The sequence below is a fragment of the Rhodamnia argentea genome, chromosome 3, assembly GCF_020921035.1.
Source record: "Rhodamnia argentea isolate NSW1041297 chromosome 3, ASM2092103v1, whole genome shotgun sequence".
Lineage (NCBI taxonomy): Eukaryota > Viridiplantae > Streptophyta > Magnoliopsida > Myrtales > Myrtaceae > Rhodamnia > Rhodamnia argentea.
This window is the reverse complement of record NC_063152.1, coordinates 15,198,916-15,218,169: the sequence shown is the minus strand read 5'-3', so window position 1 is coordinate 15,218,169 and position 19,254 is coordinate 15,198,916. Positions and strand designations below refer to the sequence as shown.

The window sequence follows — 19,254 nt, the reverse complement described above, 5'->3', positions numbered from 1 at the left end:
GAATCTCTACTTCTTATCTTTGACTCTAATTACTGAATATGCACAACCTAAATATTTATGTATACACAGGGAGACTGTGCTGTCAAAGCTATAGTGTTGGAGCTACCTAAGCCAATAGAGATGTGTATTGGTCCTAATGCTTTTACAAAAATGAGAAGGTTGAGATTGCTCATTTTTCGCAATGTGCATAATTCTTTTCATGGTCCTATATATGTCCCTAATCAGCTAAGATGGCTTCGTTGGGATGGATGTGCTCCCTTGATTCCAGAATTTCCTTCTGGTGAAAATAAATTAGTGGGACTTGATATGAGCAATTGCAGTAACCCAGTAGTGCCAAACCAATTAAAGGTGAGCATTCACTGACCTTTTCATTATCTACCTACGCATACACAAAAGGAAGTATTGTTACTCTGTTTTAGAAACCATTGCCCTATTTTCTTTCAAAATGACGCTAACAACTTGCGTTAGAAATACTTTTAAGTGCAGCAAAATTGGCATTTGAAAAATTAAGCGAACAACTTCATTAGAAATGCTCAATGGAAACACTTTTGTTAATAAAATACATAATACAAATAATTTTTATACATATATTTGGAAAGAAAAAGACATTTCAAGATTTGAATTTTTTTTTATGGTCGTCATTGCATCATTAGATGACTTTCCATAATGTAATATGTGAGAGATAAAAAATACAATAGTAAATTTCACGTATCTGTCCATGGTGTAATATCCGTAAAATAAGTAATTGAGTATAATTGATGGAAGGAATATATAATAAAAAAGATTGAAATCTTTCAAAGTAACAGATCCTCTTTAGGTTACATGATAGTATAGATAAGGTTTACATACTTCCTAAACCTAATAACTCTAACTATCAACATAGATATATTTCAAAATCAGATCAAATCTACCTAGTGAAGAAATTCAAAATGCAATTCACCATCGGTTGTTTACGTATAAAATTTTTGTTTTACTAAAAATTTGTATAGTGATCGAACAAAGAAGGAAACAAAAATATGACCAACCTACCCAACCGGCTACTTGAGTAGCCGGTTGAGTGGTAGGCCACATAGTCATCAAGTGATAGAGCCTTAACGCGGGGGATTTGTCCAGCATCAATAAAATTAGCTCGGTCGAAGGTTTGAATGCATCATTCTGTAAAACAAGGCATTGTTTATTGCTTAAATCAATTCTCAAGAAGGAACACTTCTAAGTGGACATCTAATAGAGTACTTATTAGGAACTTTGCCAGTAATATGTGTATTGTGTGCACAACTAAATTAATATAAGTGATACAATACAGCCATACCGCTAATTTCCTAATCGAAAGTCAGAGCCAGATTTTTAATTGAGCATGCAAAATAAAATTTTTATTTTCCTTGGAATGTTTTTCAAAGTTGGCTTGATTGGCTTTGCATGAATTCAATAAAATTTTAAAGTTCAGTAAATTTTACGCAATCCCATTCATCTATGATATACAGTTAAAGCCATACCTAGCAAAGTCTTCATTCCTATGCTCGTCATGCGACACTTCACTTTGCTTTTGTGATTGACATATGCCATGACCCGCGGAACAGTTTTGTCATGTGGCGCATCCGCACTCAGCCACATGGCACTTCACTATACTTCTATGATTGTCACCTGGCATGATGCTTTGCATAATTTTGTTATGTTCCCTACATTTGCATGCTTGTCGTGTGACACTTCACTTGAATTTTGTGATTGCCACATGCATGACACGAGATACGGTTTTATTCCGAACTAATTTTTATCTACTAATGAAGAGTAGATTTGGCTGAGAGTTATCAGTTTGTGATTTTTTGTTAGATGAAAATTAACTTGGGGTAAATGTGTCATGGTCGTCCTAGTTTAGGATTTTCATGAGACAAAAATTAATAAGAGGTAAATGTGCATGGGTTTTTGATTGGTATTTAATCTATTATTTTCATACTTGTTAACACAATTTTTATTTGCGAACTTTTCTGTATTGTATATCTATATATTTTAAATCCTTTCAAATAATTTCTGAAATGGAAAGTGATAAGAGTTGACTCTAACTTGCTAATATTTAGGTATGTATGAATCGGCATTGGTAAAGTTTTTAAGTGTTTAGTAATTTCTCATTACGATTTTAAATCTTCCCACATCAGTTTATAGTAACTTTGAATGAAAAGTTAATTACTAGGTTAGAAAATTTACTCAGAAACCCGACTAGTAATTATTCCACATCCTTTCCCTCACGAACCCAATCTCCCTCACGTGTTGTGGACCTAATTTTATAACCCTGAATCAAGGTAAGCCCCCAAGACCAAAAAAAAGATTATGATATTATTACTGATCAATATTATAAAACCATGGACCGTCAATTGCATCCGATAATAAAGTTCACGAGTTTGACTCCCCCGTCTATGTACAAACAACTAGCATAATGCATATATGTGGACTCTGCAGCAGATCAACTCTACATTAAATAAACAAATTGCTCAATTTTTACATTGACGACCTCAAATGTAATAATTTCGTGACATATACAATAACGGATATGCTTCAGTGGCAACCTATTGTCAAATGGGAATTCCAGGTTCTAAATATAGGGAAGCAACGGTATCCTACAAAAACAGCCCCTTTTTGTCCCTTCCAGAATGTTTATCAAAGCTGATTTCGCCGTTTCTGCAGGATTTTCGAAATTTGAAGTACATGAAGTTCGACTTCTGCAAGTCGCTGGTTCGTACGCCCGACATATCGTGGACTCCAAATCTCGAGGAATTGCATATCTATAGTTGCGAAAACTTGGTAGAAGCCCACGAGTCCATCGCAGATCATGGCAAGTTACAGGTCTTGGATTTACGTTGTTGCTTTGAACTCAGCGTTTTTCCAGAAGTGCTCAAGTCAAGAAATCTACGGGAACTCCAACTTGGAAGATGCTCAAAATTAGAAAGGTTTCCTGATGTTCCACATAAATTAGAAGGCCTAACAAAGCTTGGTCTTCAAGAGACCGCTATTAAAGGACTTCCTGCGTCAATAGAAAATTTGGTCTCTTTGGAGACAATATCATTATGTAGATGCAAGAACCTGGTAAGTCTTCCTTCTAGCATTTACAAGTTACAAAACCTTAAAAACTTGAACGCTAAGTGTTGCACAAACTTAATCGGGTTTCCAAAGTTTGAGGATTCAGATGATCCTTGCATGAAGACCGGACTTTCAAATTTACTCGGGTTGGATCTTTATGGATGTAATTTGACCGAAGTAGAGTTTCTCGAGAATCTTTCCTGTTGTCCCATCTTGACAGATTTACAACTGAGGAGGAATAATATTAAGAACCTTCCTACGTCCATCAGTAAGCGTGATGATTTGTTCATTTTGACTATTAGTGAATGCCCTCAATTACGAGAGATTCCCGAGCTTCCACTGTTGTTGGGCAAATTAGATGCGGACAATAGCGAATCTCTGCAAAAAAATGGACACTCAACTTTAATGCATCATTTTGTCCGTAGAGGGTTGGCCATGGCTGATATTTCCTCACTTGACCAGGTTAGATTCTCTCTGTCATACACGCACATATTGATGTGGAGTATATGCTGAATTCAATGTGGGCTTGTATATTCCAATAGCAGATAATGCAAGATTGGGCTTCAGAAAAGCAAACAAATATGAAGTAATTATGCACGTTTGCATGCGATGGCGTACTTTTATAATAATGATTCCATCACATGAAACTTGTATATTAGTGCAAGCAAGGGTCACTGGATCTATACCCATTTGGAGAGCTAGAAATACTTGCTAAAGTCAAAATGAATTCTTCTATTTGGGCACAAATAACAAGCTCGAGTTCTTTCTAACGGTATCTCTTCATGACAGGTACCTCTTTATTTGGACATTTTTCTCATGGAAGGAGAGATGCCGCAGTGGGTCCTCCCTGTTGAAGAGGGCTCCGTATCTTTCAAGGCTTCAAAGGACTTATATGACAAGTTTATTGGATTGGCTTTCTGTTTCTATGTCCACGAAGGACAAGATAGGGAGACCCATCCCAAGTTTGAGATTTTGCCATATGTTGATGGTGAAATGCGGAATTGCAAAGGAGATGCGAATCCTTGTTGGTGGGGTCGGAATTTTATGTTTCTTCGGTATTACGTACCATCTGACACGTGGGATGTAGTCGATTTTGGTCAAATTGATGGGAATTATGTACAATTCAGCCTTAGAGTGTCAACTACAAATGTGAAAAAGTGGGGACTCCGAATAATATGCAAACCACTAGAGGATGATTTGAAGGCCGTACTTCAAAACAATTGGCTAATGGATCCAGCTTTACTCCTCGAGGTTGTTCTCGAATCGACAGATTCGGACGTGGAGAGCAAAGTTAGTTCGATCAAGACAGATATATTGAAGGACATGGAAGATTGTCAAATGAGTATTGAGAAGCACAATCAAATAGTATCAAAGCGAAATCAGAAGCTTATGCTCCCTCAAGGCAAGCAAACCAAGACATTGTTGACTTCCAATTCAGCCGATAGAGATGAGAATGGGAGTGTTGGCTTGCAGCTTTTGTTGTTAGAATGATGGAAACTTGCCAAGGAAGCAATTCGTAGGTAAGTGAACTCAGCTGATCTTCATTACTATGCCTTCTTTCTTCTTCTTATTCTCGTTTAATTAATATTCCAAATATAGTTCGGTAATTCTTTCTTCACTTTTAGCACACATGACTTATCATCTTCCATCGGACACCAGCGAGCTCTGACAAATGTAAGATGGCCACTTGCCAACGGAGGTGACCGACAAAAGAAGTTCGTCTTCCCGAAACCAGAGTTCGTAGAGAATTGACGGCGATGGTGACCAGTGAGCGGAGGTGACAGACCGCCACCGCCGACCAAGGCCGTGGAAACTGGTAAGATTGCTCTAGATGAGGCAATGCCCGGCACATCCGAATTGGATTAAGTTGGTGTGATGCTTGAACTGGATTTTGAATTCGATTAGTCCGGTGCTACATTTCCCAGTGAACTTAAAGAATGTGTCTTGAATTTGATTGAGAGACGTTGGTTAAGTGTTTGTTTGTAAGTTTTGTTTATGGATGTTTGGTAGTGAATTCACGGTCAATCGACGGCACGCTGCAAAATCACCAACAATCCCTAGAAGGTATAGCTTTTCTTCTTTCTTTTGATAGGTGGCAATTTATCCAAAGAAATAGGTCAAGTCTACGTTCAACGGAAAACAATCGACGTCACACACGCTGCACATGGGCAGGTTCAGTCGAAACATTCTATTACGCAAAACAATTTGCCATTGTGCCTGTCCGGGAACCGTATTATGCTCTTTATCTGCTTTTGTTAAGTTCCTAACAATCTTTTCTTAGGCTTTATGTTAGCTAGACTTTAGTATACTTCCTTGGTATAAAATTGCATTATGAGCTTTGTATTGCATTTTAAGATGAAAGAACCTGCTCCTCGGGCACATTGTATCATACAATGGCCACATGAACAGAAATAGTTTAAGCCTGGTCTTTGGTAGAGATCATCTCTTATCGAATAGTCTATCTCGTAACCGTTTATAGATATATGGTGACGACACACTACTATAGCTGACTTTGTGGACAGTAATCAATGGTCGATGTGAAAATTATTTGGCCCTTTCGGTATCTTGTAGAGCATAATAGAAAAACAAAGGCACCTTGCTACGATGGAATATATCATAATTCCGCCGGAAAAGATGGAGGTGGCTCATCCAATAAGAAGGCTCTTTCTCCGTTTGAGATTCTCGGCTACTTCAGAAGAGCAAAACTTGTTGACGTCATGTAGCATATATGCTGTTGGAAACCTCAAATGACTTTTCGGGTCTCAAGGAGACTCTTCGTAACCCAAGTTCATCTTGATACTTGGAATCTAGGGAGTTGTTACCTAGGAAATTATGTCTATTAATTGTTTCTAGTCTTTCAATATAGCTTTGAATGTTATGAATCTAGACGTGTCTGTTCGTGTGTCTAGAGTAGACGTAGAGTCATATCTTAAGCTTATAAATAGTTGTGTTTTGTAATCATTTTTAATATGAGTGAATAAACTTCATGTCCAAATTTCCTTCTTCAAACCTTTCGGTATCAGAGTGCTGCGTCTCCGAGATCCAACATTTGGTATCGGAGCAGGTTTGGCGGCTTTAGCCGGTTTGGCTAAGTTTTGTGAAATCTACTCTCGTGTGAGATGGCTTCCGTGAGTGGTGTCGGGATGGTCCAACCTCAAATCCCAAGGTTCGATGGGAAGAATTTTGAGCATTGGAAGATCCAGATGGAGGTGCTATTCGGGTTTCGGGAGCCGACCGAGATTATAGAAGAAGGATTTGTGGAGCCGGAAGCGTCGGCGGATTTGACAACGGAGGAGCGGAGGACGCTAAAAGAAAATCGTAAGAAAGATCGTAAGGCTCTCTTTTACATCTTTCAAGCGATAGATTCAACAATCTTTGAAAAAGTGGCGAATTTGAAGACGGCAAAAGAAGCTTGGGACACTCTCACCAACATATACAAAGGCGTTGAGAAGGTCCGGAAGGTTCGGCTTCGGACTCTTCGTCGACAATTCGAGCTCCTTCGGATGGAAAAGTCAGAGTCCATTTCTGACTATTTCTCACGGACATTGGCTCTAGTCAATCAAATGAAGGCCAATGGTGAGACTATTGTTGATCAACAGATTGTTGAAAAGATTCTTCGAACTTTAACTTTGCAATTCGAATATATTGTGACTTCCATCGAAGAGTCACGTGATCTCTCCATCTTGTCTGTTGATGAGTTGGTGGGCTCTCTGCAAATGCACGAGCAGCGACTCAAGGAGAAATCCAAGACGGCGGAGGAAGCTTTGCAAAGCCAGTTGGTGTTGCCCGGTGAAAAGAAGAATCTTTCTAATCAAAGGAAAGATCCAAAGCGACACGAGAAGTATGCCGGACAACGAAAAGATAAGTCCCTTATTCAGTGTTTTAATTGTAAAAAATATGGGCACTATAAATCTGAATGTCGAAGCGGGAAGACTGGTGGCCAAAAGTTTCATGCAAATGTAGCAAGATCCGTCGATAGACATGTCGATGGTGACAGTGAGCAAGATAATGCTCTTTTATTCATGTGTAATTCTGCAGTGGAGAACCGGAAGAATGTTTGGTACTTAGACACCGGATGCAGCAATCACATGTGTGGTGAGAAGGAATTGTTCTCGAAATTTGATGACACCTTTCGTTCGGAGGTGAGGTTCGGAAATAATACCAGAGTTCCTATCATGGGAAAGGGGACAATTAAAATCAAGGCAAAAGATGGGTCGGTTCAAAGTATTTCCGACGTCCATTATGTTCCCGATCTTCGACAAAATCTCCTAAGCATGGGACAGGTGTCCGAGCGAGGCTATCACATGACCATTAAGGATAAACTTTGCATGATTCATGATGGCAAAGGAGGGTTGATTGCAAAGGTAAAAATGGCTCGAAATCGACTTTTTCCTTTGTATATTAATTATGCTACGTCATGCTTTAGTGCCTCAGTGCAAGATTCGATATGGCTTTGGCACAAGCGGTTCGGGCATGTGAATTTTGATAGCTTGAAGCTGTTGTCTCAAAAGAAGATGGTACGTGGACTACCTGAAATTTCTTCTCCGAAGGAGATATGTGAACCATGTGTTATTGGGAAGAAGTGCAGAGAAAGCTTCCCTTCGGGAAAATCATGGAGAGCTTCAAGGCCGTTGGAGCTAGTGCACTCCGACCTCTGTGGACCACTCGGTGAATCGTCGAATCAGGGGTACGGGTATTTTGTTACCTTTATCGATGACTTTAGTCGAAAAACATGGGTTTATTTCTTGAAGCAAAAATCAGATACCATCGATGCTTTTAAGGAGTTCAAAGCCTATGTAGAAAAACAAAGTGGGCACAAAATTCGAATTCTTCGAACCGATCGTGGCACGTAATACTTGGTTGGAGATGGTTTCTTCAAGCAGTGCGACATTAAGCATCAATTAACAGCACGGTATACTCCTCAACGGAACGGAGTAGCAGAAAGAAAAAACCGCACTATTGTCGATATGGTACGTACCATGCTTCATTCCAAAAATTTGCCTAAACATTTCCGGGCGGAGGCGGTTGTCCGTGCTATTTATTTGTTGAATCGATGTCCTACTAAAGGTCTTGAGTTCAAGACTCCGGCGGAGGTGTGGAATGGTCGAATCCCTTGAGTTCAACATCTTCGAGTGTTTGGGTGTATTGCTTATGCCCATGTTCCAAATGAGCTTCGCAAGAAGCTTGATGAGAAGAGTGAGAAGTGTATCTTTCTCGGTTACGGTAATGACACAAAGGGTTATCGGTTGTATAATCCTGTAACGAAGAAGGTGGATATCGATTGAGATGTCACTTTCGATGAGGAAGCTGAATGGACGTGGAACACGAAAGAAAAGAGGCAGTTTCACTTTGTCCTCGATGAGGAAAAGTCTGTTCAACCCAATTCAGATAGTCAATCCGAACCAGCAATGGGTTTGATGCAGCCTAATTCGACAGCAGAGACTCAATCGAATTCGATCGACAATCTTGTCGAAAATTCTGTCGACAATCTTGTCAAAAATATTGTCGAAACATCCTCACGTCCACGGCGAGAACGAGTGTTACCCGCTCGTTTGAAGGATTGTGCTTTGTCGAAAGATGATGATCCCTCCGATGAAGAAATTATCAATTTTGCTCTCTTTGCAGATTGTGATCCGACACACTTTAAGGAGGCTTCCCAAGATGATGGTTGGGTTACTGCTATGGATGATGAGATACATGCGATCGAGAAGAATGATACGTTGGAACTCACGTCTCTTTCGGAAGGCAAGAAGTCCATCGGCGTGAAATGGGTCTATAAGACCAAGTATAAGCCTAATGGCGATGTTGATCGGTTGAAGGCTCGTCTTGTAGTCAAGGGTTACAAATAGAAACCCGGGATTGACTATTTTGAGGTATTTGCTCCGGTTGCAAGAATGGATACTATTCGCATGATTTTTGCTTTGGCTGCTCAGAAGCATTGGAAAATACACCAAATGGATGTCAAGTCCGCATTTCTCAATGGCGTACTTGAAGAAGAGGTGTATGTGGATCAACCGGAGAGCTATGTCAAGGAAGGACAAGAGGGCTGAGTCTATAAATTGAAGAAAGCTCTCTACGGCCTCAAACAAGCACCACGAGCCTGGTATACCAGAATTGATTCTTATTTCATGCATCATGGTTTTATTCGCTGTCCGTATGAGCATACCTTATATGTCAAGGTTGGTTTGAATGGTGAGTTGCTCATTGTTTGCTTATATGTTGATGATCTCATATTTACTGGAGATTGTCAAGAGATGATTTGTAACTTCGGGAAGGCCATGACTCGTGAGTTCGAGATGGCAGACTTGGGTCTCATGTATTATTTTCTTGGCCTTGAAGTCACACAATCGGAGGATGGTATCTTTGTTTGTCAACAAAAGTATGCCAAGGATATTCTTGAGTGTTTCAAGATGGCTACTTGTAAACCAATTAACACTCCAATGGAGCAAAGATTGAAGTTGACAAAAGACGGAAGTGGTTCCGGAGTTGATCCCACTTATTTCAAGAGGTTAGTTGGGAGTCTACGATATTTGACTTCTACTCGGCCGGATCTTGTTTATAGTGTTGGGATGGTAAGCAGATTTATGGAGACTCCTAGACAATCACACTTGCAAGTGGCAAAAAGGATTCTTCGGTACATTAAAGGTACTATGGATGATGGTATATTCTACAATTCTTCTAATGATTTTCAGCTTGTGGGATATACGGACGGTGATTGGGGAGGCGATATTGGAGAAAGGAAAAGTACTTCCGGTTATGTTTTCTCTTCAGGAAATGGAATTTTTTCTTGGTCCTCAAAGAAGCAACAGGTGGTTGCTTTGTCCAGTGCTGAAGCAGAATACATAGCAGCGTGTTATTGTACTACTCAAGCGATGCCGCTACGTTCGATGCTCGTCGAGCTAGGTCATAAGCGGGAGCATTCGACGTGATTTATTGTGATAATAAGTCAGCCATAGCCATTGCAAAGAATCCGGTCTTTCATGGAAGAAGCAAGCACATCGATATAAAATATCACTTCATTCGAGATCTAGTGAAGTCCGAGGAGATTGTGCTACGGTATTGCAAGTCAGAAGACCAAGTGGCTGACATGTTCACGAAGCCGTTGAAGACGGACTCCTTCCTTAAATTCAAGAGGATGATAGGCATGGTCAAGATGAGCTCGGTTTAAGGGAGGCTGTTAGAAACCTCAAATGACTTTTCGGGTCTCAAGAAGACTCTTCATAACCCAAGTTCATCTTGATACTTGGAATCTAGGGAGTTGTTACCTAGGAAATTATGTCTATTAATTGTTTCTAGTCTTTCAATATAGCTTTGAATGTTATGAATCTAGACGTGTCTGTTCGTGTGTCTAGAGTAGACGTAGAGTCATATCTTAAGCTTATAAATAGTTGTGTTTTGTAATCATTTTTAATATGAGTGAATAAACTTCATTTCCAAATTTCCTTCTTCAAACCTTTCGGTATCAAAGTGCTGCGCCTCCGAGATCCAACATATGCCCTGATCAATCTTATGTATACTCAGTCTGCTCACTTGAGGAGAGAACATTTCTCATGAAATTATTTCCTACTACACTAAGAACGACTTCCTCACTGACAAAGCTCCTGAGTTTTGATACGCTTGCATTATTTTTCCCTTTGCGCTTTCATAGGCAGCAAGACATGCAGAGACGGAAGCTCTTGATGGTGTTCTTGAACAGCAGCAGAGGACTGGATTTTTGGCTGCATAAGGTGCAGAGGAGTCTTAACCACGCTCTTTTGCGTGACATGTGAACCATGAATATTGTGTGCAGCAGCATTGTCAATCATTGGTACATCTGTTGGTTATACTACACTTGTCGAAGATTATTCGGTTCGATAACTTTTACACATTGTTAGGTATAAAGGAAGTACATTACGGCTGCGTAAATGATAAATTTGGAGGCTGTGGCTCAATACTGTTGTTGCATCAAGCTAGCTCCGAGGAATGCAGTTGGTCGGTGTCTGATCTTGCTTTTGTTGCTGATTTCTGTCTACTTTACTCCACTTTGAAATTGTGACAGATGACATTGACAACTAAAGCTTCCTGGAGGTTTATGACTCCTTATGTTGATTACTGATGGATGTGGTTTTTGCAGTAATTCTGCTTCTTGTCACACAATGACTCCGCTTTTCTGTCCTTTTCCTAGTCGAAATGGAAAAAAAGCGGAGTTCCCGTAAGCATTACTAAGTCAACTTCGTCTCAATTCTTTCTTTCCCTGCTTGTTCCCTTTGTGATAAATTCTTTGTGACTTGTTAGATATTTTCGTATTATTTTTATTCGCCCCAAAGAAATTTACAGTTCTGAGAATTGCAACGAGTTAAGCTAACATTAGTTTGTCCTATCCTTTTCCCTTTCCCCCTGTTTCTTCATCTCTTCTTCTTCTTTCCTTTCAGTGCTGTGAGATTCTTTGATGTCTTTGATGTCCTCATATTTATATCCGGAAATATAGTATCTTCAATGAAAAACAATATTTTATCTACAAGGAAGTCATCCTTTGTGATATGCCCTGGGCACTGTACCTGATAAAGAAATCGTTTTCCTTTCAATTAATTGCAATTTTCTATTCTTGCTTACATGAGAGCACGTTCTTGCTAAATCGTGGTATACTGCTTGTGTTTTCAGTTTCATCTGTCTGACACTGCCATGATCTAACATTTCATGCTTCCTAGCTTGTTCAGAACTCATCAATTTGTCACTCAGTCGTTGTTGACGTAAAAGTTACAATATAGTGATAAAGGATCTGTTTCAATGTGATTTGAGTAGTACATGAGGCAGCTAATCTAGATTATGGACATTGTCCTTTGGTTCAAGTATTAGTTTTGAAAGAAGCAGCTCAAGTCCAGGGGGAAGAAGCAAAGAGAGATGTATGAAGGATGCATCTAAACAAAAAATCTAGGTAAAGAAATAAATCACGCAAACTTTGACTTTTAGAGCCTGAAATTTATATTTATGCTTCTCTGAGTCAAAAGTATTGCAGGAAACATGAAGTAGCTCATTGCCTTTCTGAATACAACATCAAGCAAGAGGACTCATCTTGCAGATAAAGGACCGCCTTGCTCAATTTCCTAAGCAATGTTTGGAAGACGTAGTTGATTTAAACCCGTCCCAGCCAATACTAACTCACAAGTCGTCCACAAATCTTGTCTCAGTCAGATCTGTGGTGCCAAGATCTCTCTGAAGCGAAGATGCCTGTCTGAATTAAAAGCCTCTAAGAATCACCCTGTTTATATTTAGATGGTCGGCAGCCTTATCCAGACTGACACTAACTATAGTTTATTGACTGGAGCGGCATTCGGCCGTATGATTGTTGGTAAGTAAAGTTTGCCCAGTAAGCAAAAGCTAGAGTTTCAGATGCCCTGTTTATCATATGTAGCTTTCCTCTAGAATGAGTATTCTTAGCCAGATTGCCATTCGAGAAATTGGTGTTGATCCTAGCATAATAAGATTCTCCCCTGCTTGTGTTTTCAAATTATTCACTGCACTCTAACTGGCATTTGCCGCTTTTCCAATCCCGGAATTTCGTCAGGAGAGCTGAGAAAGGAAGCGTAATCCATGTTCAAACCAGTTTTTGTCCGGAAGTTCAAGCGCTTCCTGAGGGTTGCTGCTGCGATGCCAAGTCCGTTTCATGCTTTTAAGTTGAAATTATCAGATTGTTAAACTAGTTTACGGAAAAAGTTACGCGTAACTCTGCATACGAGTTTTAATAGGTCGGGAACATACCCATATTCATTGCACGTCGCATAAATGAATTGCCAGGAACATACCCATATTCATTGCACGTCGCATAAATGAATTGCCAGGAACATACCCATATTCATTGCACGTCGCATAAATGAATTGCCAAGAAGTGCGATTGGGATATCATTCTTGGCTCGAGCTGGCGAGTGTCGAGTGGGGGTCATGAGCAGCGAGACAATGCGAGGCAAGGCGTGCGATAGACGAGCGTCAAGAGCGAGAGAGGAGTAAGGACTCGAGCAGAGAGACGGAGAGCGCGAGTGAAGACGATAAAATTAAGGATTTAGGGTTTTTGATTTCAGTTTTCAAAATCGAGTCTCATCACTTGTCAAGCTATTAATACACACTAACTTTTGTATGCGCCCGATACATGAAATGTTAGAAGGAAGATAATTATGAGTTACTACGTCCACACCAAAGGGAACCAATCTCACGATATACACATTCGAATTACTCGAAATTAACTTATACAAAATCTTATTTGAATCATTGATCAGAAAAGTATATCACAGAACGGACATACCTTATTTTCACAAATTAAATATACCCGAGGTAGTGAGAGATATTCATCCCAATATAACGTTCCGGGAGAGGAGAAGGGAGAATCATCGTCGTGTTTGTCACTGTGCTTTCTCTTTTTTCCTCTATTTTTTATTTTTTTGTGAATGTAGTAGACGTGATGCCTTTATCACGTGAAGCTAAAACTCCTGGATTCTTCTTGAATGTTCGAGTAAGACCTGACTAATGAAAGACAAATTTCTGAGGTACCAATAGTCAGACACACTAGAAGGAGCATCATGCAGTTTGTCAAATTAGTTGCTGTTTTTGCTTTAGTGTTGTTAGAGCCATATTAGTATTAGGTTGGGATTGCCTTTGAATTACAGGTTATGTGATCAATATATTATACTGAACCTGCATGATCTTGATCTTATAGCTACAAGATACAGATTCATTCGCCACATCCCGCTTTTTTTTTTTTTTTGGGTGGGGGGAGGGGGGAATAATTCATTTCATTATTAGCTGCATATTGATACTGAAAATTTTCTACTGCTAGCAACTTCACGCTGATTTCCTCTTGAATTGCCTGAATGCACGTATGACAGAAATTCTGACTCTTTATACTCATATTTTTTTCTCCTAGCAAATAACAAGACTTATCTGCCTTTTTCTGTATAAGGCAGAGCTTGCTTTGGACAGCCTTGAAGTTCAAGTTGAGTAAGAGACTGATTTTCAGTAAGCAGGCGCATTTTAGATATGTTACTTTATTTTCTAATTAAGATAATTAGTATTTCCATGATTTCACAGTGTGCTTACTTATATTATACCTTGATTGGACAGCTGTGTGATTGTTGAGGAAGGGCACCTTATTGCAGCAAGAAGAAACAGGACTAATGAGACACAGAAAGTATGTGTATCATTGCTTGTCTACCCCTTTCTATGGATTTTGGCCGAAAGCACTTTGTTGTTGTTCTGAATTGATAGTAAGGAGAATGCTCTTCAAACAATGTCCACACCCTGACATTGAGGAGCAGAGAGAGTTTTCCATGCTTCACGCATAAGATCATGTCTTAGACTCTTAGTGTTGTGGGTATTGGAAGAAAGAACTGAAATTTTCCGGATACGGTGTATCAATGATTCTGTCTTGGAGACAGTGGCTCTTCCAATAGGATCATGATCTCATGCAGTTGGCTTTGGCGAAAATCCTGTCCTTAGGATATAGGGATCTTCCTCACTTAGTCTACATACCAAGCAGAGGATGGACACAATTGAAGCCTTGAAAGAGTAGTCAACATGGAGCAGATACGAAAGAGGCAATTTGAAGAGGGAATAGGCGAGTTATGGTTGTGTTGCTATTATTTGCTTCGGTTAACTATTTGTTATTTGCATTACTATAGCTCTCCTTTCGACACCGAGGAAGAAGGAAATGACGGTGAGAGATGCAGCGATTCAAAGATAAACTATTGGACTCCAACGTTAAGCAGGAGTAACAGGAAAAAAGAAAACATGAAGGAGAAAACATTTTTTATGAAATGCATTTCCTAAATTTATGTTGAAACTACACTTGGAGCAAAACTTTCGATCTGACAAGCTCCTAAGGTTGGTATGCTTTGCTTATGTTTCTCCTTGCGATTTCCTAGGCAAGAAGACGTGCAGAAATGGAAGCTCACTGATCTTCTTCTTGAACGGAGGCGGAGGACTGGACTTCCGTCTGCAGAAGTTGCAGAGAAATTTTCAGCATGCTCCCTTTATGTTTCATGTGAAGTACGCATAATGTGTGCAGCAGCATTATCGATCATTGGTACATTAGTTGGTTTTCATACTGAAATTAAATTTAGTTTGTGTAAAGTTTTGTTTGTTCATAAATGTTTGGATGACTGTTAGCCAATTTTCGGTATAAAAGGAAGCATATTATGGCTGTGCAAATGATAAATTTGGAGTCTGTTGCATTGAAGTAGCTCCGGGGCATGCATTAGATCAGTTTCTGAACTTGTCTGATTCTGATTTTTTGTTACTTCCAACTCTCACGGACAGATTTTCCTTAAATCAATCACCACATGAACCTCTTCCTGTTTTCCCTCCCTCTATTTTTCATCCCTGGCCAGCTCATTAATCTTTTCAAACTCCAGATCGCCTTGTTTGCTCTGTGTTTTGGTCATCAACCACGGTTCCTCTGTGAGTGTTTGGCCATGTTTCATTTTCGTGTAATCCAATTCTCTTGACCGCATTTTGCTCCTTCAAAATCCCTCTTCAAAAATGGGTTGTTTTTTTTTTTTTTTTCGTAACAGTCCGCTCTCTTGGCCGGCCTTGACTTGTCTAATCCTCATCTTCAAATTTTTTGTCAAAACTTCCACAATTCTTGCATGCGAGATCCAACTTGCTTGACTCATATGTAACTCCACAGCAAGGAGTTAGGACTGATCCCACTATCTTGGAATCATATCCAATCCCGCAATGTTGAAGCCGGGTCCAATGGCGCTATCATGAAATTCAAGCCAACTCCCATGATTCTTGAGTTTTGAATTCTAGTTCATCTCACATGTCAAGCCATCCATCGGCCGATCCAAAATGAAGATGTTCATAGCCAAGCCCCCTGTTTAATTCGATGCAAACATGTTTCGTTTAATTCAAATGCATTAAATATCCCCATTATCTAAATATAGAGATATAATAAAAGTTCGAGTTAGGACTAACATATGCAAATATTTCTATTAAAGGATCCACGCGCACCACATCGACGAGCTCGATTCTTAATTTTCTCATAGAATAAATGGAAAAGAATATCCCAGAAGTATCAAAAGTTGTGTATCGTAGGGGGTGAGCGATTCCCGGTCCGACTCGATTCCCCTCAAGAATCGGGAACCGGACAGGTGATCCCGATTCCCAATTTTCGGAACTGGGAATCAGACCGAACAGTCGGCCCGGTCCAGTTCCCGGGCGGTCCAATGGAACCAATAATAAACAGTAGAATTTTATTTTATCCCTTTTGATCCCAAACTCTAGTAAGTTGGATGGTGATTCGGAGTACACCAGGGAATCACGAATACAGTGATTCAAAGGCAAACTTGAGCCAAAATGTTTATCATGAATACAGTGACCATGTTTAATTCATCAAACTCCAAGAAAAAAGGGAAACATTAAATAAAATCTAGGGTTACGTTTATTAATTTTAAAAAAATAATAATTAAAATTGATCGGTCTTGTCCGATCCTGTACCCCTAGAATTGGGAATTGGACAGGCAGACCACCGGTTCCATTTTTAAGATCGAGAGCCGGACCACCACCCTTTGGAATTGGGAATCGGACCACTAGTCCACTTGCCGTCATCCGATTTGCTCACCCCTATTGTACCTCAATCACTTTAGTGCCACAAGTTTCCATCGGATCACTTAGGTACCAATTCTTTTGAAATACAATCACTTAAATGCCAACTCCGATTTACTTGACTGGAAATTCAACATGACATTTTTTGTCAATATTTGAAGCCAACATGGCTCGTTGGAGGTCTAGTCAGCAAAAAAAAAGGCTAAAAGTTGAAAAAAAATAATAAAAGACAAAAAAAAAACTTAATTAGATTTTAAAAAATAAAAAAGCTAAAAATTCAAGAAGAAAAAGGACATATATACTAGAGGTCCTAAAATTTGTTATGAGAGTGCAATTGAATTCTAAAATTTATAAAAAGTGTATTCAAGTCAAAACTTATCAAATTAATGCAATCGAGTCCTTCCTCCAATTTTGTCAATTTGGACTAACGAAGAAATCGATGTTATTTTTTTTTTTAATATTTTCTAGGTAATGCCGTGACCAAGACGCCGTGAGCCGCGAGCCCCGCCCATTAGAAAGTACTATTGTCATACGTATTATATGTGGTCTGAGTGGTCCTGCGTTAAATTATTACTTGGTAACGAAGGAACTACTCAGAGGTGGGGGATAAGAATAGCCATTTCGTGGAAGCCAGCAAAGTTTTTCCCCCTAGATGAAAAGGATGAAAGAGACGTTCTCCCCTTACAAACCCGTGCCATAATCCAACGATCATACACGAGAGCGTGCAGTTTAAGGGGAACAAGATCTCGAACAAGAAGCACTGCTGTGCATGTGATGTAGCCAGGGCCAATCATGAAGAATCGCAGAATTAGCATCTTGATTCGATTATGAGGTAGAGTAGCTATTACATTATTCCGAATAGAAAGGTAGCTGACACTGATGAGCATCATCCACACACATCATATGAAACTGGAGAAGGTGTCCTTGCATGATGATAGTGTTCTAGATAACAATTTAGGCAGACATTCTTGACTGTTGTTCTCCCAGAAACTAATTGCACCCTCGGAATCCCTCGATATACAAGAGATGATAACGAGACAAAGCACAATAAGCAGATTATAGAGCTTCAAGGTGCTTTGAATGGAAACCACCGAATCTTATCGGCGAAGATCCATTTTTATGAATATAATCTACTTCTAGGAGAAAATCAGCAATATCTGTCAAAACGAAAAAGAGAGCATCAGAATATAGAGTACCTTCTGTCATATTCCTTCTCATTACACAGCAAAGTTTTTCTCCACTACTTTTGTCGGCCACAGACAAGCTTGTGTCCGTCAGAGAATCCCAATAACGCGCTGGTGAAGATAAGTCCATGTGTTTACACCTATTGACTTATCTTGGTCAATACTTGAGCGCCATGTTTTTCCAAAGTTCCATAGAGAAGGCCAGTCCAAAAGAGATAACTTTGTTGAGAGCAATTCAACATAATGACTTGGTATTGACTGTTCGCAACTCGAGACTCACATGCTTGAATCTTGCTGTTCAACGTTGGTATGGCGTTTATTTTAGCCTCATTTCATATTGGGGAAATTTCTCTTTTTCTATTTTTTCAAATCTGATACGTAAAGGGAGACTACATAAATATAAAGAGATATTTAGGACTTGTTGTCAAGTGATGTGGGACCATCCTTCAATAGTGTTCGTGAGCTCCACTTGTCGTTTGAAGCAGCTAGAGACAGCGAAGCTCAAAGGATGGGCGAAAAAGAGACAGATTCTTCAAGTTTCAGATTCAAAATTTTACCTCGTACCCAAGCTTGAACATTACATTTATCACCCAACAGGTGACTTTTCGTGGCAAATTATCTAAGGAAAGAACACTTATTTGCGGTAGCTAGCCACGACGCTTTGCTGCAAAAATGTCCTCGTGGGTCGTGGCTATGTCCCGATACTTGGCTCTCCAAGTTGAAGATACATAAAGGGAGAGCACCAAAGTGTCCATTTTGCACCGAGATAAAGATACCCCAAATTTTGCGAACGCCCCAACGAGGCTGGAACGCTTCCAATAGAGGATTCTAGCTTCTTGAGCACCGACGCAATTCAAGATGGATCGTCCTTGCAGAATGAGATCTCTACTGACTTTTAAAAACTCCACCAAAAGCAAATTGATTTCTTATCAATGATTTGATTATTTTATTTAAAGTCGCCACTAGAGTTAGGAGCCGAATAAAATGTGAGAGACTGTTTACTTCTATGAACTAAAGATTCGTAGATTCGAAGACTTGATTATGGAATAGAAATATAATTCTCGTTATGGTACCTCTTCTTTTATAAAAGGCTTTGCATGCAAATTTATTTTTTTTTGGTTTTCTAAGAAGAAATGGAAATGTAAATAATAATCAATTTATGGATACGCAAAAAATACAAATACAGATCCAATTAAATAATGGAAAAATAAAGTAAAAGATGAGGAAAGAAATAACTGGGATTGCATCGAGCCACATTATTTAATGCCGCGCTATTAAGTTCCGGGTTGGGATCCCCGTGAGCATGAGAAAAGAAATAACAGGAATCGTATCCGGCCATATTATCTAATGCCTCGTTATTAAGTTCCGAGACAATATCCCTATGAGCTATGCATTGAAATTAACGTGCACTTAAGTAAATACTAAG

General features: G+C 39.5%; 1 protein-coding gene across 1 annotated transcript in view; it reads left to right on the top strand.

The window, feature by feature from the left end:
• The window catches only part of LOC125314105 (tRNA-specific adenosine deaminase 2-like), a 55,793-nt gene extending 40,360 nt beyond the window's left edge, over positions 1-15,433 (top strand). The window contains 4 exon segments of the mRNA XM_048275573.1: positions 14,161-14,227; positions 14,961-14,987; positions 14,989-15,129; positions 15,224-15,433. Of these exon segments, the coding sequence (XP_048131530.1) occupies positions 14,161-14,227; positions 14,961-14,987; positions 14,989-15,129; positions 15,224-15,433 (445 nt within the window).
• Positions 15,434-19,254: the final 3,821 nt, after the last annotated feature.